The 17,174-nt window shown below is 54.7% G+C and overlaps 6 protein-coding genes across 6 annotated transcripts; 3 read left to right on the forward strand and 3 right to left on the reverse strand.

Annotated features, from left to right (window-relative positions):
* Positions 1-13: 13 nt before the first annotated feature.
* On the reverse strand, positions 14-3,684 carry BXZ73DRAFT_37473 (N-acetyltransferase B complex non catalytic subunit-domain-containing protein; the record flags this gene model as incomplete). Its single annotated transcript, XM_048018015.1, has 17 exons — positions 14-124; positions 182-334; positions 389-546; positions 599-848; positions 905-1,087; positions 1,139-1,239; positions 1,297-1,453; positions 1,504-1,551; positions 1,601-2,125; positions 2,177-2,328; positions 2,376-2,605; positions 2,668-2,966; positions 3,016-3,090; positions 3,144-3,262; positions 3,320-3,458; positions 3,514-3,599; positions 3,657-3,684. The coding sequence occupies 17 exons, from the start codon at positions 3,682-3,684 to the stop codon at positions 14-16; spliced, it is 2,814 nt and encodes a 937-aa protein (XP_047883832.1).
* Positions 3,685-4,008: 324 nt separating this feature from the next.
* BXZ73DRAFT_86299 (uncharacterized protein) lies at positions 4,009-4,311 on the forward strand (the record flags this gene model as incomplete). The annotated part of the gene is made up of 2 exons (XM_048024152.1): positions 4,009-4,031; positions 4,083-4,311. 2 exons carry the CDS (start codon positions 4,009-4,011, stop codon positions 4,309-4,311), a joined length of 252 nt encoding a protein of 83 aa, XP_047883833.1.
* Positions 4,312-6,577: 2,266 nt separating this feature from the next.
* BXZ73DRAFT_37000 (uncharacterized protein) lies at positions 6,578-8,070 on the forward strand (the record flags this gene model as incomplete). Its single annotated transcript, XM_048017925.1, has 3 exons — positions 6,578-6,654; positions 6,708-7,104; positions 7,219-8,070. The coding sequence occupies 3 exons, from the start codon at positions 6,578-6,580 to the stop codon at positions 8,068-8,070; spliced, it is 1,326 nt and encodes a 441-aa protein (XP_047883834.1).
* A 152-nt stretch (positions 8,071-8,222) lies between these two features.
* Positions 8,223-9,518, reverse strand: BXZ73DRAFT_37778 (uncharacterized protein; the record flags this gene model as incomplete). Its single annotated transcript, XM_048018079.1, has 5 exons — positions 8,223-8,276; positions 8,335-8,579; positions 8,641-9,172; positions 9,206-9,403; positions 9,459-9,518. The coding sequence occupies 5 exons, from the start codon at positions 9,516-9,518 to the stop codon at positions 8,223-8,225; spliced, it is 1,089 nt and encodes a 362-aa protein (XP_047883835.1).
* A 473-nt stretch (positions 9,519-9,991) lies between these two features.
* BXZ73DRAFT_95615 (PQ loop repeat-domain-containing protein) lies at positions 9,992-11,938 on the forward strand (the record flags this gene model as incomplete). The annotated part of the gene is made up of 7 exons (XM_048026843.1): positions 9,992-10,065; positions 10,135-10,208; positions 10,308-10,360; positions 10,415-11,413; positions 11,467-11,487; positions 11,541-11,668; positions 11,719-11,938. 7 exons carry the CDS (start codon positions 9,992-9,994, stop codon positions 11,936-11,938), a joined length of 1,569 nt encoding a protein of 522 aa, XP_047883836.1.
* A 183-nt stretch (positions 11,939-12,121) lies between these two features.
* BXZ73DRAFT_37202 (P-loop containing nucleoside triphosphate hydrolase protein) lies at positions 12,122-15,171 on the reverse strand (the record flags this gene model as incomplete). The annotated part of the gene is made up of 14 exons (XM_048017952.1): positions 12,122-12,229; positions 12,284-12,352; positions 12,408-12,546; positions 12,598-12,912; positions 12,967-13,406; positions 13,455-13,605; positions 13,657-13,799; positions 13,853-14,115; positions 14,168-14,354; positions 14,406-14,460; positions 14,513-14,628; positions 14,678-14,810; positions 14,858-14,923; positions 14,981-15,171. 14 exons carry the CDS (start codon positions 15,169-15,171, stop codon positions 12,122-12,124), a joined length of 2,376 nt encoding a protein of 791 aa, XP_047883837.1.
* Positions 15,172-17,174: the final 2,003 nt, after the last annotated feature.

The raw sequence follows: 17,174 nt of genomic DNA on the forward strand, positions 1-17,174 counted from the left end.
TACATCTATGTGTTCATGCATGAGTCTTGCATAGCTTGACGATACCCTTCCCAACGCCGTCTAGAATCTGTTTCCGCGAATCCGTGATCTTCTTGGCAACGTTGAGGACGAAATCATGGTCCAACTAGATGATGTCTGAATCAGATGGGGCACAAGCTGCACCATACAAAAAAACACGCACGCCAGAGTCTTGAATAATTGGCTTACATGCTGCAACAATAGCAGCCCGACTATCTGCCGTTGCGTCTGCCTCTGCGCTCTTTACCAGCTCGGCAGAAATCTCCGTGAGCGTCGCCGCGGACTTGGCTCTGATTTCCTTTATGTACTGAGAGAGCTGTGGAGGTCCTCATCGGTATTTTAGAATCACGATCTAAAGCAGCACGCTCACAGCACCGAATTTGTTCTGCTTGACCACAGACGCAGTCTTGAAACGGACCGTCTCGATGGCAAAGAGCAGGAACGCTTCCTGTGCCAACGTCACTAGATGAAGCAGCTCGCTGGAGAGGGCCTTCGATGCGAACGCCTCCTTGATCTGCTTGAGCATGTCTACCGAAAAGGCGGATCAACAGCGGCTAAACCGAAACGACTGAATGCCTACCATCAAAGTAAGCAGCGATAGAAGTTGGAGGCTCGACAACCGTTGGTGGCTCTTCGTCCTTCTTCCCGTTCCCATTCGCTTCCGGAGGAAGTTCCAGGTTCTTCAGGGTATGACCGGTCTTCTGTTCTGTCAGTTTAGCTGCCTCGGCCAGAACCGCAGATGGTGGCGGGCGGGCGTAATCATGATACGGGGTGAGCCATTCGGACAGGGCGGAGGCGAAATCGTAGAGCTGAACTTCCGTCGCAGAAAGCTTCCCAGACGTAAGTTACAAACAACGTGCAGAAAATATTGTATGGATGGGCATACCTCGCCGAGCTCCTCTTCCTTGCGAATGACAAGGCGTTCTTTCAAAGGCAACTTGGTATTCGGGTCATAGCTCGGTTTTGGGCGATCGCCGATCAGGAGCTTGTCTTCCACGGTGTCGTCCAGATCGCTAGCCATCTGAAAAGCCCTGATGTAGATCTTCAGGAATACTGAAAGCCAGCCGAGCTGAATCATGGACGTGAATATCGGAGACAATAATCAAAATGTGAAACTTACACCAGGTATCTTGCCAGCAAATTGTGTCTGGTCGTTGAAGGACGCTGATGCTCGAGGCTGATAGTTTGCAAGAATGTCGAAGTCGCGGTTGTCATGATGGGCTGCACACAACGCCCAGGAAATGAGGAGAAGACAATTTGGTGGATGAGGCGACTCACAGCGGTCGAAGATAAACTTCAGCTCGATAAGCTCCATGTCGATGAGCTCAGAGTTGAGAGCCTCGTGGGCAACCCGCATTCGGACATGCTCCATCTTCACTAGATCCCGTTGGAGAGAGTTATCCAAGCGCTCTTCGAAGGTGATGATATCTGGGATCTTCACCAACGTGAACGTCGACCCAAAACGTATGCCACAACGACACACACCTGGGAGTATTTTTCTCCGCCAAAAGCACGAACGATGAACTCTGCGGTCTGCGCAGTGATTGTGAGCAGTAATTCTATGTAGAAGCTTATTTCTTACCTCCTCGGAATTGGACAGATATATTCGACTGGACTCAAGGCATTCCGTAGTGAAAGTCAAGTCACCGATGGACGATAAGGAGAACGTTGATGCCCTTGAGAGAATGAAGTGTGAAAGCGTATCGTTCTGAACCTGCTTGACTTTGATACCGCGGTAATGTTCTACTGCTAGCGAAGGAGCTCCGAGCAAGCGATAGATCTGGATCAAGTGAAGACGGATCTGGTACGACATCTTGCTCTGTCCAATAGCATACTCAAGCAAAGCAGCAGCGTTGTACAAGTGGGCCTCATCGCCAGACAGCTTCCAGGAGTTTACGAAGATCTCAGCGGCGAGGATGACCAGGTCGTCCACCGGTTGAAGCTCAAAACTGGGCAAGTCTTTACCCAGAGACAGGCCCTGAAGGTAGACGTCAAAGAGCTCGACAGCACGGCGTGTTTCGGCTTCAGGAGTGAGCGCAGATGCGGCAAGTGTGTATCGGAGTAGCTTCTGCGCATTGATGTGTCGCCAAATGTCCGGGATTGACGCCTGCCAAAAATCCGGTTAAAACTAGTTCCAGAATGCAGTGAGCACACTTACGACGCTCGCGGGTTGGGCTTCCAAGTAAGTGGTCCACCTGGCGGCGCTAACTGCTGCATCTCCGACGTATGGCTTGAGATCCTCGTAACAACAAGCTTTACCACCGAAGGTCGCAAAGTAACTCTCCATCAACGAAGTAAGGGCGGACGGATCTAGAAAAGTTTAAGACTTGGAACATTGGGCCATCAGCCGCACATACCATTGGAGAGCCCGTGCTGCCTTGCGCGTTGCTCTAGTTCCAGAAGAGCAAGGTGTCCCGCACGGTCTTTGACGCCGTCCTCTTCGACGACCTTGCTAAAGAGTTCGCGCGCGCGAGCTATCTGCTCTTCGCACGACGCCCTAGCCGCAGCGGCGTCTTCCGACCCAGATACAGGCACATCGCAAAATGTGGCGTCGAGTACAGAGAGGAATTCAAGCCAATTCCGGTCCCTTCAACGGATTTTATGCGTCTCAGCAAATAAACGCATCAGGCGAAGAAGACCAATGCTCACTTGACCTCCACAATCCGCTTTTCTGCACGTGCACCCTCTTCCGTCGCCAGACCCTTGAGCTTCCAAATCTCCTTACGGAGTTCCTCGCAAGACAAATTGAGGCTGCATATGAGCTTCCCTCCGTCGTGCTCGAGCATCTGGAAGGCCTCATCGTATAGCTCCAACTCTTTGAGGACCGTCACATGGAGATGAAAGCGGTCGGCGTTGTAGTAAGAGATGTTTGGTGACTGAGAAAGGAGGCGATGTGCCAGTTTGAAGAGCACCGCACGAAGGTTGGCGGGCGTGGCGGGGTCTTTGGCCTAGACGGGGGATTGGAGACACGGCTTCGCTGAAACAGACCAGACATACCTGCAAGTAAGTGCTCATGACGCACCAGTACAGGTAGAGGTCCTCCTGGAACTGTTTGTGCAGTTTGGTGGCGATCTGATGGGGAGGATGAGGCCTCCGAGAATATCGGGATCATGTTGTGAGCATACCTGCTGCGCCGCTTTCCAATTCCCTATCCTCGCGTTCGCAAAGAAGGTTTGCTGGCCCATCTCCTCGTTTCCAGGTTGCTGCTTGTACGCATCTTCGTACATCGTCACCATGTCAAGATCTATGGCGTTCCGGGATGACGTCTGCGGACTCGACGAGCGTGGCAAGCTGTACTCACGACGACCAAGACCACGAAGCACATGCATCATAGCTGATAACGTCGCATCATCGGAGGGCTTTGAGGCAAGAATTTCATCACAGAATATAAGAGCCTCCTCGACCTTTTGTGAACGGACGAGAGCAAGCGTCTTCAAGGCCTAGGGGAAGCAATCAGGGGAAGCACCGATGGGAGAGGGCAAAACAGAGACATACCTTAACCAGCTGGTTAGTTGGCTGCTTTTTGAGGATCTTGTTGCAAGCTAGGATCGCCGACTTGTTAGAGCCCGTGTCCAGAGCCTCTGTGGGGTAGAGCGCGTTCAGTGGCAGATCCTCGGGGGCTTCACAGGTAAGCGCACCATAGATTGGGCGAATCTGGCGATCCATGGGTTGACTGAGGGGAAGGAAGGGAGGTGACGGAAGGGTCGAAGGAGAGACCTGGAGCAAGCGTGGCTTGACACGAACGCGTTCCCAATTTTTGGCGACGAGATCGGAGACGCTCATGCAGCACACCCAAGCGGGCCGGGGCCGCAATTCCGTCTCGTCCCGACCTCCCATCCACTTCCATTGCTTCCGTCGTGACTGGCCGAGGACGACTGCCCACCTCGTTACCGCCAACCGGGTGTCGTCGGAACTGCTCGGAAGCCTACAAAGGAGGACCAGGTGCTCAACCAGCCGGCGACTGAGCCCGAACAGACTTGACACGCAACAATGCCTCCACCGCTGCTGTCGAGGTATGTGCATTCTACACGTCGCAAACACGGGCCAGGCTTACATGTTTGTAGGACGCTTGATCCCATTCTTGGGATTGCGAGCGGCGTCTTCGCCTACTATCTCTACGAAAGCCATCCTCGAAACGACATTCCAGAGGAGCTGAGACTCTCGACCCTATTGCGATGGAAGCGGGAACGATGGCAGCAGGCTCGCAAACAGAAGCTCCAGGGTGCAGAGGACAACGTAGACTGGCAGGCGATTGCAGCTGGTGCGGAAGCAGAAACGAAAGTGGCGAAGTGAACGGTCGGATTACGCACCAACGCAATGTCTCCGACAATGCATGGCCACATAACAATGGGTATTCGCGGACGAACTCAGCCGTTACATAAGCAGTCAGGCGCGAGTAGAGATGATTGATGTGGACTGACTCCGCGGGTGCTCGGCCGAGTATTGGTTTCGAAAGGAGCCTGACGAGTCGCATGACAGAAGAGGAGGATATGTTTGAGAAGTCCCTGCCAGTTCCCATATCATGATCGTGGGAAACCGACGCCCCAACTGCACAGTCCTGGCAGCCACCGAATCCCTGCACGCCTGCGAAGCCAGACGCGTTTACTGTGTATCCTCGTTTTCCTACCTCTCCCCACCACCCGAGTTTGCGCCCCCTCTTCAAATACTAGACCATCTACTTCTCCATGCTTTAACAACCAATTTTTAACCCTTTGCTTGTTGCAGATCATAGCCTCCACGCACCGCGTTGAGCTCCCGAAAACCCTTGTGCCTCCGAGTCTCGGGGGAATGCAAAATTCAGATCTATGACGAGTTGTCAGGTATGTACAGTCGCCTTTTTATAACGTTTTTTCTTTGTGATGCATACCAACCTTCTTGGCTAGTGGGGCTTCGGTCCCACTGGGATGCCGGAATTATACCATCTTTCGGGACTGATTTCTTGTCGTGGTTTCTGTTTGTGTTGCGTGAATATATCTAACACTCTCCGCAGACTATGAATTTTATTGCGGGTTATTGCGTGCGGCTCGACTTCGGGGTCGAAACCCGGTGCTCATGTTTCTGAACGGCCCTCGAATCGTGGTCGACAAGGGGTAAGTATGCGTTCATCTCAGGAGTCAGGTTACACTGATCAACCTGAGCACTTGTACTAGTCCCTGCGAAAAGTATTGGGACAGGCGCTTCTCAGGCGCTCGTCAGCCGCCCGTTCTCGCGTCGGAGTTCGACCACCTGTGGCTCCCTCAATGAAATGAGTCAAAACAAACTTGTGGAATATATGTGTGTGGTTGTAATGAGTAGCTGTGCGCAAAAATTATCGAATTTGGTTGGCTGGGATGTCCAGGAGAGCATGCACTGCACCAAGTGGGTTCTCAGATGAATTGGCGACATCCGCCCCCCGTTTGCTCGTTTCAAATGAACTAGAGGCTTCTAAAACTTTTGGTATAGATTTATCGGACTCACATCTATGATGTATGTGAGCTTTTATCAGATATCAGTATGTTTCAGTAACAAACTGACCCAGGTAGTTTGGTGGGTGGATGGAGTCATGGAGGCCACTTGTCACTAGTGTTGCTCAATTCATTACTTGATGTGCATTGCAAGACCCTCCAATGCACTCAATCGTGTCAACATGAACATAAAGATGTTGTATGCTTGGTCTGGCTGAATATAATCCATTTACACAATTACAGAATATCACCATAGTGTTTCCAGTGGTCCATCATGTGCAATCATCCAAGATACCAGGGCCAATGTGTTGCTGAAACATACTGATCCCTGCTAAAATGTCACATATATCATAGATGTGAGTCCGATAAATCTATACCAAAAGTTTTAGAAGCCTCTAGTTCATTTGAAACGAGCAAACGGGGGGCGGATGTCGCCAATTCATCTGAGAACCCACTTGGTGCAGTGCATGCTCTCCTGGACATCCCAGCCAACCAAATTCGATAATTTTTGCGCACAGCTACTCATTACAACCACACACATATATTCCACAAGTTTGTTTTGACTCATTTCATTGAGGGAGCCACAGGTGGTCGAATTCCGACGCGAGAACGGGCGGCTGACGAGCGTCTGAGAAGCGCCTGTCCCAATACTTTTCGCAGGGACGAGTACATTGCTATGGATCTAGGGCTCGACGTTTTATAGCATTCCGTTAAAGCACTTCGTCTGGGATGGCGAAATACTTTCTCACTGACTGTGGTAACTCGCTGTCTCGTCCGGTTCATTATGTCGGATGAGTATGTAGACAGGAGTGTCGATACTACAGGTTGACGTTGTTACTGCTCTGTATGTTCTACATATATACAATGACCGTAAATTGTCACAAAGCCATCATCTTCGCGTGGGCCGACATATCGCATTTCCGTGGGAGACATTATGGGAGTCGTGCCTCGTTACCGGGTGACGGTGAAGCCGTACCCCAAGAGGATGACTAGTGCGGCGCTCGTGTGCTCTCCCACAACATGCTCTGGAACCATGACGCTGCTACCACGTCCCAACGCACATGTCGTGCAGGCTGAGTACTGAGTACTGAGTCGTCGGTCTCACTTCCAGCACGATGCTCCGGTCAAAAGGCGCAGAAGACTCCAGACCTGCCGCCCAGCGAGAGGTGTCCCATCTCCTCGGTACTCTTAGGTATGTCACCTCCCCTGGTGTGCGCGATACGCTCAACAACTCTGTCCAAACAGAGCGGAACATCTTCGACATGAAAGGAATGTTCTCAGGCGAGCTAGGGCCCCTCTTCCTTCGAAGATCATACGCACTTTCAACGATCCTTCTCTTCCGTTCTCCGATATCTATGATTATACTGCCCCCGGACGACAGACTGGTGCTATCGAAGAAGGGACGGGACCTGCGACCCCAAGGCCCAATCGTCCGTACCCACACGACTACCCCGACGGCCCCGTTCCAGGTCCGCCCGTCCCGCGCAGCTGGAGCAGGCTCTTCAAACAGGACCAGAACAGGCCCAGCGCGCTCGCGTTCCGCCGTCAGGCCCTCTCCCTCGTCTTCTCGCACACCCCACGGACCTTCGGGTCCAGCGACGTCCCCGACATCCGCGACGGGCTCACCGAGCCCGAGGCGTCAGTGCCTCCCCCTCTCATCGCCAGTCCTTCCATCCGCGCCACCCCCTCCGACGCCCCAAGCCTCAGTCCGGCCTCCCCGACGAGCCCCACGCACTCGACGCGGCCGCTCCGGGAGTCAGATGGCGTCCCGCCGCTCACGCACCTCTGCCTCGGCGTGCTCCTCGCGGAGTGCGCGGACCCGGGCGAGTTCCGCAGCGTGCTCCTGCCCGCGCTCCCGCCGACGTTCCGGCGGGACGTGCTCCGGTACACGGCGGTGCACGCGCCGCTGCCGAACGCGAAGCTGTACGCGCTGTGCGCTCCCGTGGGCCACGCGGACGGGGAGCTCATTGTGGTCGGGCCGCAGGCGAGCGTGCTGAACGTGGAGGAGGAAGAGGAGGAGGAGAAGGAAGACGATGATCAAGGTGCGGGGCCCTCCTCGAGCACGAGTGCGGCGGGGATCAATGCGGTCAACGAGAAGAGCGGACGGCATGGACACGGCGACGACGAGCAAGAGGATTCCTGGGAGGAGGATGCGGGGTTGGTGGAGGACGAGCCTCCACCGCTACACACCCTTGTCATCCTCAATGCCGTCGTCTCGCACGCGGCGCTCCTTGCTTTCCCGCTCACTCTCACGCGTCTCGCGCTCGTCGCGTTGCCGATCGCCACGCCCGTTCATCGTCTGCCGCGCCTATGCCCGCTGCTCGAGGTGCTCGATCTATCGTATAACCCGTGGCTCAATCTGCCGCCTTCTGGGGTGACAATTACGACGACGGAAGCGACGTTAGAACTTATAGACTGGGGCAAGTGGTCGCATCTCCGGGTCCTAGGTTTGAGGGAGTGCAACGTGCCGAAGGAGGTTCTCAACAAGGTGAACAAGGGAAGGTGGCCGGGAGAGGAAGTTGAGGTGATCGGCGTGGAGGAGTCTCCGGTTGGTACAAGCATCAGTGTTGTAGAGGGAATGATGCAGAACCTACGTTTGGGCGACTGACATTTGCTCGTGTGACGCAATTGAAATATATCACGACTACGGGATTGGAGTACATATGGCTAATATTACAAGGCAAAGTGCAGCAGAATAATTACATCCATCCGTGGCAGACCGAAAGCGAGGGAAACCTGAAACCGGGAAGTGAAGATGCACTACCTAGGATTTGGTGACTCAACGAAGAGGCCCAGGTCGAATCGCGGCAGAATCTAAGTCATACATGTCAGTGAGAACAACGCAAAGCGCATGGGTGAATCAAGAACGTACTTCTTCCGTCTCCTTCTCCGCAGTCTGCTTCTTCACAGGAGCCGCTGCGCTTTCCCGACTGCCCGTGTCTTTGGCGGGCACCACCTTGGCCTGCGAGTGTGTCCCTGAAGGCGGCAGAAACGCGCCTGGGGGCCACACGCTTCGCGAGGGGACCTTGGTCTCCTTCTCGTGCAGCATGCCCCAAACTGTGCTTGTATAGCGTGTGTAGAGTTCTATTTGTGAGACGGCGGGTTGCTTGGCGCGGTCTATGGGGCGCAGTTACGGGTGATCAGCGAAAGTAGACCTCCGGGTTTGTGTGAGACTTACACAGGATGGCACCGTCGATCTGATCTGCGATGCCTTCGCGGCGCTCTTGCGACATGTAGTCTGCTAGCGGACTCTCCTCCGGGAAACTGTAGGCGAGAATGCCTCCAACGGAGGCGAGTTCGTTGAGATACATCACACGATCGTTCTTGTCGGGGAGCTGGTTGGCTTCTGAGTAAAGGCTCTGGGCACGGTGCAACAGCTGCGTGTTCGCCTCGCTATTTTCATGTTCGTCGTCCGCACCCGGAGGGCCCAGAAGCAGAGGTGGAGGATCGAGAGGCGTTGATGCCCCAGGTGGGCAGTAGAGGAGGGGTATCCTCCTTGCCGTTTCAATGAAAGCCTGGATGCGGAGATTGAGCGCGAGGTGGGAGGGCTCTACCGACGTCGAGGGCACGTAGTTGAAACGTGAAGCGGTGGATAAATCCGAGTCCTCGTCCATGGGCTCTGCGAGTACAGCAGGGAAGTGCTTGTTGAGCAGCGCAGTCGCTTCGTCTATGCGACCCGTGAGGAGGTTCGTCCTGATGACTAGGGAGGGCTAAGTGCATGCGGCATGCGAAAGTGGGGAGACCAGCGCGCCTTTGCGGAACTCGTCCATCGCAAGCCTCTCCTCAAGACTATCGAGGACAGCGGATGGAATCTCCTTCACCGGCGAGGCCATAGCCTCGTCTCCGTCGGAGCCGATGGGCTTGACGCTGCTATCCCGGACGAACGCGCGGGCAGCGTTGGTGTAGCAGTTGTGAACGAGGTAATCAAGCACAAGATCACGCTGTGGTGCATCTTATAAGGTCCAGGATGTCGCAGCAGATGCACGGTTGACTCACCAACTCCTCCGGGGCCGGATGGAGCAGCCTCGCGCGAGAGGAACTGGCCTTGTCCGACATCTTGTCGGACTTGACGAGGGTGAGAGTTGGGTGCAAAATGCGCGTCTGGAAGAAGAGAGTATGGATGCCAATAGTCCACGCTGTATTGGCCGAGTGGTGCGAGCCGTGCGGGTCGGGACGTTGTGTTACGCCACAGCGGTTTACGGCGACCTGACAAGTTACAGAGAGGAGTGGGAGGGTCCGCTGCACCGATGAACGGCGTGAGATATATTGGTGCGAGTGCAGCAGCGTGGAAGGGCGGCGAGGACCGGGCGAGGTCTGCGGAGGTAGCGGACGAGGGCGAGGAGGGCGGAGGAGGGAGCCGGAATAGGCAGTGGTCGCCCGCGGGGGACGCCAACGGCGGTCGCCCGCCCGCCTGGCCGAGTGCACTCTCCGATCCCGTCTCTGTCTCTGCCTCTTGCACACTCGCACAGCCTCCCGCGCCCCAACCCCCTCGTCGACGCCGTTGCTGTCGCCGCCGTGCACGCGCCGCGATGCAGCTCGTTTCGTCCTTCAGCGAGCTCCTCGGCTACACCTCCATCGCGTGCTGGCTCGGGGCCCAGTTTCCGTGAGTCTCGGCTTCTTCCTCACATCGCTGCTTCTCGGGTCCAGACGATGCTCATGATGGTGAATGCAGTCAAGTGTTGGAGAACATACGGAACCAATCCGTCGAGGGCCTCGCCCTGCCCTTCCTTATGAATTGGCTTCTGGGTGCGTCAATTTCGCGATTTATTCCCGCCATGGCGCAACACAAGGCCCCGGTGTGACCTCAGCCGTCGTGATGCTCACACCATGCATCCATGCCCACAGGTGACGCGACCAACCTCCTAGGCTGCGTCCTCACTCACCAGCTGCCCTTCCAGGTGAGTGTTGTCCTGACAGGTAGTCTTGCGTGGTCTGAACACGTCTCGCTCCAGACCTACCTAGCCACGTACTTCGTCATCGTCGACTTTTCCCTCCTCAGCCAATTTTTCTACTACCAGTCGAAAGCGAAGAAGGAGTCCCGCCCATACCTCCATGCACGCGACCGCACCGGCTCTGTAGTCGGTGCACGGCATTCCATCGAGCGCAGCGGCCCCGGCGCCCCACACTACCGCGCCCTCTCCAACGTCGCCGCGAACGTCGCCGCCGTCGCCGCGCTCGCCGCGCAGCAAGAGGAGCGTGCCCGATGGCACCCCCGCTCGCGCTCATCCGAGCCACATGCAAGCACGTTCGGCGTCGAGGACGATGACGATGACGGCATCTCCGAAGACGCGCTCGCTCGCCTCGCCGACAGCTTCCACTCCGAAGGCGGCCGCAGTGCGCGCCGGAAGCACGTCGCATGGGGCCAGGACTCGTTCACCAGCACTGGTAGCGGGCGTGGGCCCAGCGCACGGGGCAGCCGCCAATCGAGCCGCATGCCCACGGCTCTCCAGATGACGATTCCGCTCGAAGGCTCGGTGGACTCGCTCGCTCGGGGACGGCCGGAAGTCAGGACGACCGATGCGACGGAGGAGGACGAAGAGTGGCTGAGCGCGAACACCGCGCGGCGCAGCTCCCGGGCGAGTCGGAAGAGCGCAACCATGGTCTTCATGGGAGTGTGGGCGCTGTTCGGCGTTGGCGCACTCTCGGGCGGAAGGGGCGTGCTGTCCAAAGCGGTCGGGCAGAGGTCGGGCAAGGTGCTGGCTCGAGCGGAGGTCCCGGTCGTGCTCTCTCGTTCACAGCCCACGTTCGTTTCCGATGATCTGTCTGTGGATCACATCCTTTCAAAACGACAGGGTGCCGAGGGTGCAATGGTGGAGTTCGAGACGACGGCAGAGAGTGTCTTCATGAAGGCAGAGCCGGAGGTCGACTTGGAGTTCCTTATCGGCCGAATATCCGCCTGGGCTTGCACGACGCTCTATCTCACGTCGCGTTTGCCGCAGATTTGGAAGAACGTGAGTGCAAATTTCCGCTGCCTTGATAGATGTCTTGACGCGAGTCCACGCAGTACGTCAGGAAATCAGTCGAGGTGAGTTCAATGTATTATGCATTCTCACGTTGGTACTGACGGTTCACTATTAGGGCCTCTCCGTATATTTATTCATCTTCGCATTCCTCGGCAACTTCTTCTACGTGGCTTCTATTCTCACATCTCCCAACATGCAACTTCCTCAGCCTGAAGCGTCCGCCTTCCTCCGCGAAAGCATTCCGTACGTGTCTCCGTCACCCCCCTCGCATCCGCCGTCTCAGACATTCACAGGTATATACTGGGAAGTGGGGGGACACTCATGTTCGATATCACCATCGTCACCCAGTCATACCTTTACCGCTCTAAACCTGCAATTCGCGGTCGCCGACAATCTCACACATACAACGAAGAAGAAGCTGGACTGCTCAGCGCAGAAGCAACGGGCGCAGAGGACTCTCCTGTTGCCTCTCGACGGAGAGGAGGCAGTGTCAGTCGAGAGTCGGGACACTAGATCGCGTCACCCTTAATGTACCTTCGCGATACCTGTTGGATATCTGTACATTGATGTAGCAGTATAGTTCTCGGTGCTCACATCGTTGGCGCCCTGTAGATCTTGTACATGATTATGGACTGTACAGTCGAAGGGCGTAGACTGTCATAGTTACACATAGCGTATGCTAATATGTAAAGCAACTCAGTCCAAACCGGCGTACCGAACATCTGCATTGGCTTCCAGCCAGGCCGTCCACTTCTTGAGGAATGGACTTCCGTGCTGCACGGTTCCTGAGTCTCCTATGATACACTGGTAAATCGATGAGTAAATTCCCAAGCATATGTAATGTGTATACTGGCTCACCAGATGCCGCCTTGCTCTGGTCATTGCGACGTTCAAGCGTCTCTTGTCTTTCAGGAAACCGACCTCTCGCTGTATTACTTCCTTGTCAGCCTCGGCGTAGCGTCCATGTCGTCGAACGACGAACCTTCTCGTTGCTCCGTACTAGACTGATGACAACAGCCTCCTTTTCTCGTCCCTGCATTCCATCGACGGTTCCGATTTCCAACTCAGGGCCGTACAAGGGTCGCAAAAGCGAGGTCAGAAGTGTTACTTGAGCCTGATATCTGAATCATGGCGGTTACCACCGGAAGAAGCTCTATGCAAGCGTCACGTACGGAGTGATGACCGCAATCTGCGCCGGAAGCACTCCGGCATTCACCAGCTGTTCAACCCACATCTTCACCACTGAGGTTTCGTTTTCGTTGCATCGGCTGCCTTCCTCCCCGTCGCCCTCCAATCGTTCAAAGTAGTCGCATCCCGCGGTGTCATAGAACACGACGGGGGTTCCCAGCACCTCCTTCTCGTCTTCTTCGGAGTTTGCGTGGGTGTCGCGCAAGTCGCGCAGGAGGTGCGCGGCGACGGATGGGTGCGACTTGAGCCGGGAGTGGTACATCACTTTGGAGGGGAAGGTGGCGATGTGCGCGTGCATTCTGTCGGGTGATGTCGACTTCAAGATTGTACTAACATAAAATAAGAGCACACACCGATACTGGATAGTGAGCATGCGCTTGATACCCGGGCCATACATCTTTTCCAGCCTTTCGAAAAGCGTTGTCTCCAGGGTGCGTGGGGGACGCAAGACAGCTTTGGTTGTAACTTTCCGAGGATCCTTCGGGACGGCCTTTAGCGACTCCTCTAGATCTGCGGTCAGCGCAGGGTCTCCTTCCTCATCGTCGCTCTGGTCCGCGTCCTTTTCCTCGTCGGATGCAAGGTCTGACAAGGGTACATGTGGTGTTTCAGGCGGCTCATCGGAAGCCTTCAGCGCGCCTTTTGCAGTCTTCGATCTGTCCGTCTGAGAGGTGCCGTTCGCTGTCTTGCTACTGTCCTTGACCTTTTGGTTGAGGGAAATGATTGTCGGCGGCAATTGCATGGGATCCCCTGCTAGAATTAACTTTTGGGCTTTGAAAATGGGGATCCAACAGACCTGTAGGGATGGTTGGATGATAATGACGTGTGAAAAGAGCAGACATACAGCTTCAATAGCCTGCGTCGCTTCATCGATAATCACCGCATCAAACTCTTGTGAGCGAAGTTGCCGTCCGCCTGAGGAGTGGCAAGTAGCTAGAACGACTTGCGAATCCTTCAAGACGCTTTCTACGATACCACCTTCACGTTGACGATATCTGTGATTCGACGTGAGTTCACACTTTAGAGAAGTATAACGTGCATCGTACTCCTTCCTCAACGCTTTGACATCTTCCCACATCTTCTTCCTCTCTATCCCTCTTGGTGCTTTACCCTTCCCTCCTTTCCCTTTTCCCGAGAGGGTATTGAGGGTTGCCTCGAGCTCATTTTTGACATCTTTCGTTAGGATGGCCTAGATAGCAAGCATATGAGATTGTTTCCTGTCTCTACACAAAAGCTGCCTACTTGATCGCTCCTGCTCGCCTTTACTTCCAAAGTTGCATCCAGTACGTCGGCTTGTGACATGACCCGTGCAGGATGCCCCACACGGGTGAATTTCAGCTTCTGACCACTATCTGGAGCGGGAAGAGCCAGTAATCTCTCCAAGACGTTGTCCACGGACAAGTTAGATGCACCGCAAACGAGCAATCGCTGAGGCCTCGGATTTGTTGGAGTGATGGTGGTCAATTGTCGAATCAACTCGATTAATGTATGCGTCTTGCCAGTTCCTACGCATACGGATGTGAGCACTATCAACAACGACCAAATATCCACGCTCACCGGGAGGGCCATGAATGCATGCCACTTCTGGAGAACCAAGAGCAAAGCGAATGGCTTCTTGCTGGCTAGAGTTTAGTGACGGGTCAAAGAACTTCATGTCCTTAAAAACCACCCTCTCCGAAGGTGGAACGACTCCCAGCAAGACTCGCATGAGTGGAGTTTGCTTTGGCAAGAACTTGTCCTCCCTCTGCAGACTATTTTAATACTATAAGCAACTAAAGAGGTCCCCAAGACTTACCGACTCCGAGTTAGGGAGGATCACCTTCTCAAGTTGAGTCAGTGCCTTGTCCATCCTGACAACAGTGAGTCAGTACGGTCCAGACGTCTCAGTGAGCAGAGTAATACCGGTCATAAGTGACGCTGTTTGCAAGCTTGACAACACTGCACCGATCGGGTAGATTGAGATCCTCTCCGCCGGTTTCTGGTGGATCTATGGCGAGCACAATGCGAGTGTCTGAGACCTGTGACGGGATGAGATGAGACTGGGCTTGATAAAATTTTGGCACGGACCTTGTACACAACCCCCTCGACGCCTTCGGCTTTGACTCTACCATTCTCGGAGGGCTTCTTCGACTTTGCAGCCTTTTTACTGGACCCAGATGCACTGGCATTGTGGTCTTGTATGCGTGCAAGGTCTCCTGGTCTGGAACGCGTTCCCTATGTTCACTAGCTCGTAGTCAACTCGCTCACCTCAGTGAATGTGGAGGAAAAAGCGGGCTCGTATGATAGGCACTCGGCCGCTCAAGTTCAACCAAACTGTGTACACATGTCAAGTCGTTGATTGGGGATATGGCTCAAAATGAGGACACGCACGTCTTCCCTCCGAGTCCTACACCTACCGAAGCAGTCCCAAGACCGGCCAGGCAGAGGCCTTTCTGTTCCAATAGTCTGGGTGGGCAGTTGGAGAGAAGCAAAGAGGTGCGTTCGATCTCGGCGTTGCGTTCTCTGTCCAGCAGTTCGTGATGTCTTGCGATGAAAGCCCGGATCTGCTCGTCTGAAGCCATGAGAATGGCAAGGTTGACCCAGTTGTATTGCCCGAACGTCACCAGGGAGTGGTCGGAGGAGAGGGTCGTCGGAAACTCCCAGCCACTGCGGCAGACCGGCGCAGAATCGCGACTCGCTCACATGTCCCATAAGGCGACTCGGGCGCTTCCAGACGCGTCGCGACCGCGGGCGACTCCTTTCAAGACCTCTCCTCCTCTCCCACTCCCCTCGGCCCAGTCTATATCTTACACCATTTTTATCAATCTCCTCTAATCCGCAAGAACAACATTTCCGTAATGCCTCTCTTACACAAGGGTTATGGCGCCTATGTCTCCTGCGGGGGCGAAGAGCTTCCAGCGTACAGGGTGAAGCAGCGAGGAGAGAAGATGTCGTGTTACATAGCAAGTGAGGCTGGGAAGGTAAGCTAATGATTCTTTTTCTCTGTGGGCACGCAAATCCATTCGCGCGACAAGGAATTCAGAGTGCATTGGGTGGACTCAAAGCCTCCTTCTCACTTGTCGGTCGAGATCCGCATGGACGGTCGTCGCATGGGTGTCATTTCCCACGTCAAATCCTCACAGAAGACGTCAAACGGAGGATTCAGAGTCGATATTGACGCCAACTTGCCCTACCAATTCGCGTTACTGACCTCTGGTGCGCATCCTATAGTCTTGTGCTGTCGAGGTCTACATCGTACTCATGTTTTTTCTCAGATGCTGAAGAGGACGACCCGCTTCCTCGCGCATACAGTGATGAGCTAGGTACGATTGAGGTCAGACTTAGAAGGGTCGTCGACTTTATCAAGATCCCCTTCCGGCCAGCCACTTCCACCGCTTCTGGTTCTGTGAATGAACGCCGAACGAAGGGAAGTGGTGCCACACACTGTGTGTCGTACGTCTTGCAATACGCTTCAAGTTGGTCTTTCACTGACGAGAAAGAGTAGACTGGGTAAGAAGAAGGAAAACAAACCACAAGAGACGGTCCTGAAACCAATTCTGCGTGACGCTACGCCATTTGTTGCATTTCAATTCCGCTACAGGCCAAAAGGTATGAGATAAACATGAGACTCGGCGGAATCCATACTCACTATTATGATCTCGCAGCATATCTCGATACGAAAGGAATCACGCGCGAATGTGCAGATCGAAGACCCAAACCGTCCGCCAAGAAACGGAAACAGCGATCGCCAACCAGAGTGTCGCTAGAGGACTCTCCGGCGCCTCAGCGACGTCGGACAAGTACTCCTTCGGACGAGGACACGCCACTTCTTCAGGATGAAGACTGCGATTCTACGCCTGACCCTCAGCCATCCGTTAAAGAAGAAGAAGTGGGAGAAGAGACCGTGGTAGAGGTGAGGCCATCTCCTAAAACCTGGTCAACGTTGAGCCAAGTGAGTGACAATATCTACCTAGATCCAACTCAGCTCCAAGCACAACTATGCGATTCCCGGGGCACCGCCCAGGCAGCCATCGGTGAAGCGAGAGTCTCCTCCACCAGTGCAGTGTGGGTGCTCCTCCCCGACCAGAGTCAAGCGCGAAAATGAGTCGCCTGAAGCGATCGAAGAGAACGAATCGGTATTTGGAGCCCCTGCTCGACACACGTTCACCCCAGTGTCTGTAAAGCGAGAACATTCTTCACCCGGCTTGAAACGTCACACGGTGGCCCCTGCCTTTGAACGAAAACGCGGCCGCTCACCTGTGGTGAAAAGAGAGCCTAGTCCCGAGAATCTTCATCCACCGTCTCCAGCGGAGGAGCGAGGATGGCTGTCTGGGACAACGCTTTGCCCTTCAAGAGGCAACTCGCCGCCTGCGAAACGTCAGCGGGTCGAGCCTGAAGCTGGGGAGACTGCTCTGGTTGACGAGGAAGATGAAGATAGCAAAGAGAATGTGAAAGAGGTGAGACCAAATACTCTTCGCCTCGGATGTTCGAGCCTTAGTTTATATAGATCCGCCTAAGTTCCAAGAACAACTATGCTATCCCCGGTTCTTCCAGGCAAGTCGGACAAGAGCCTCGTGTCAAACGG

Source organism: Epithele typhae, assembly GCF_022376455.1.
Source record: "Epithele typhae strain CBS 203.58 chromosome Unknown BXZ73scaffold_1, whole genome shotgun sequence".
In the NCBI taxonomy this organism is placed as follows: domain Eukaryota; kingdom Fungi; phylum Basidiomycota; class Agaricomycetes; order Polyporales; family Epitheliaceae; genus Epithele; species Epithele typhae.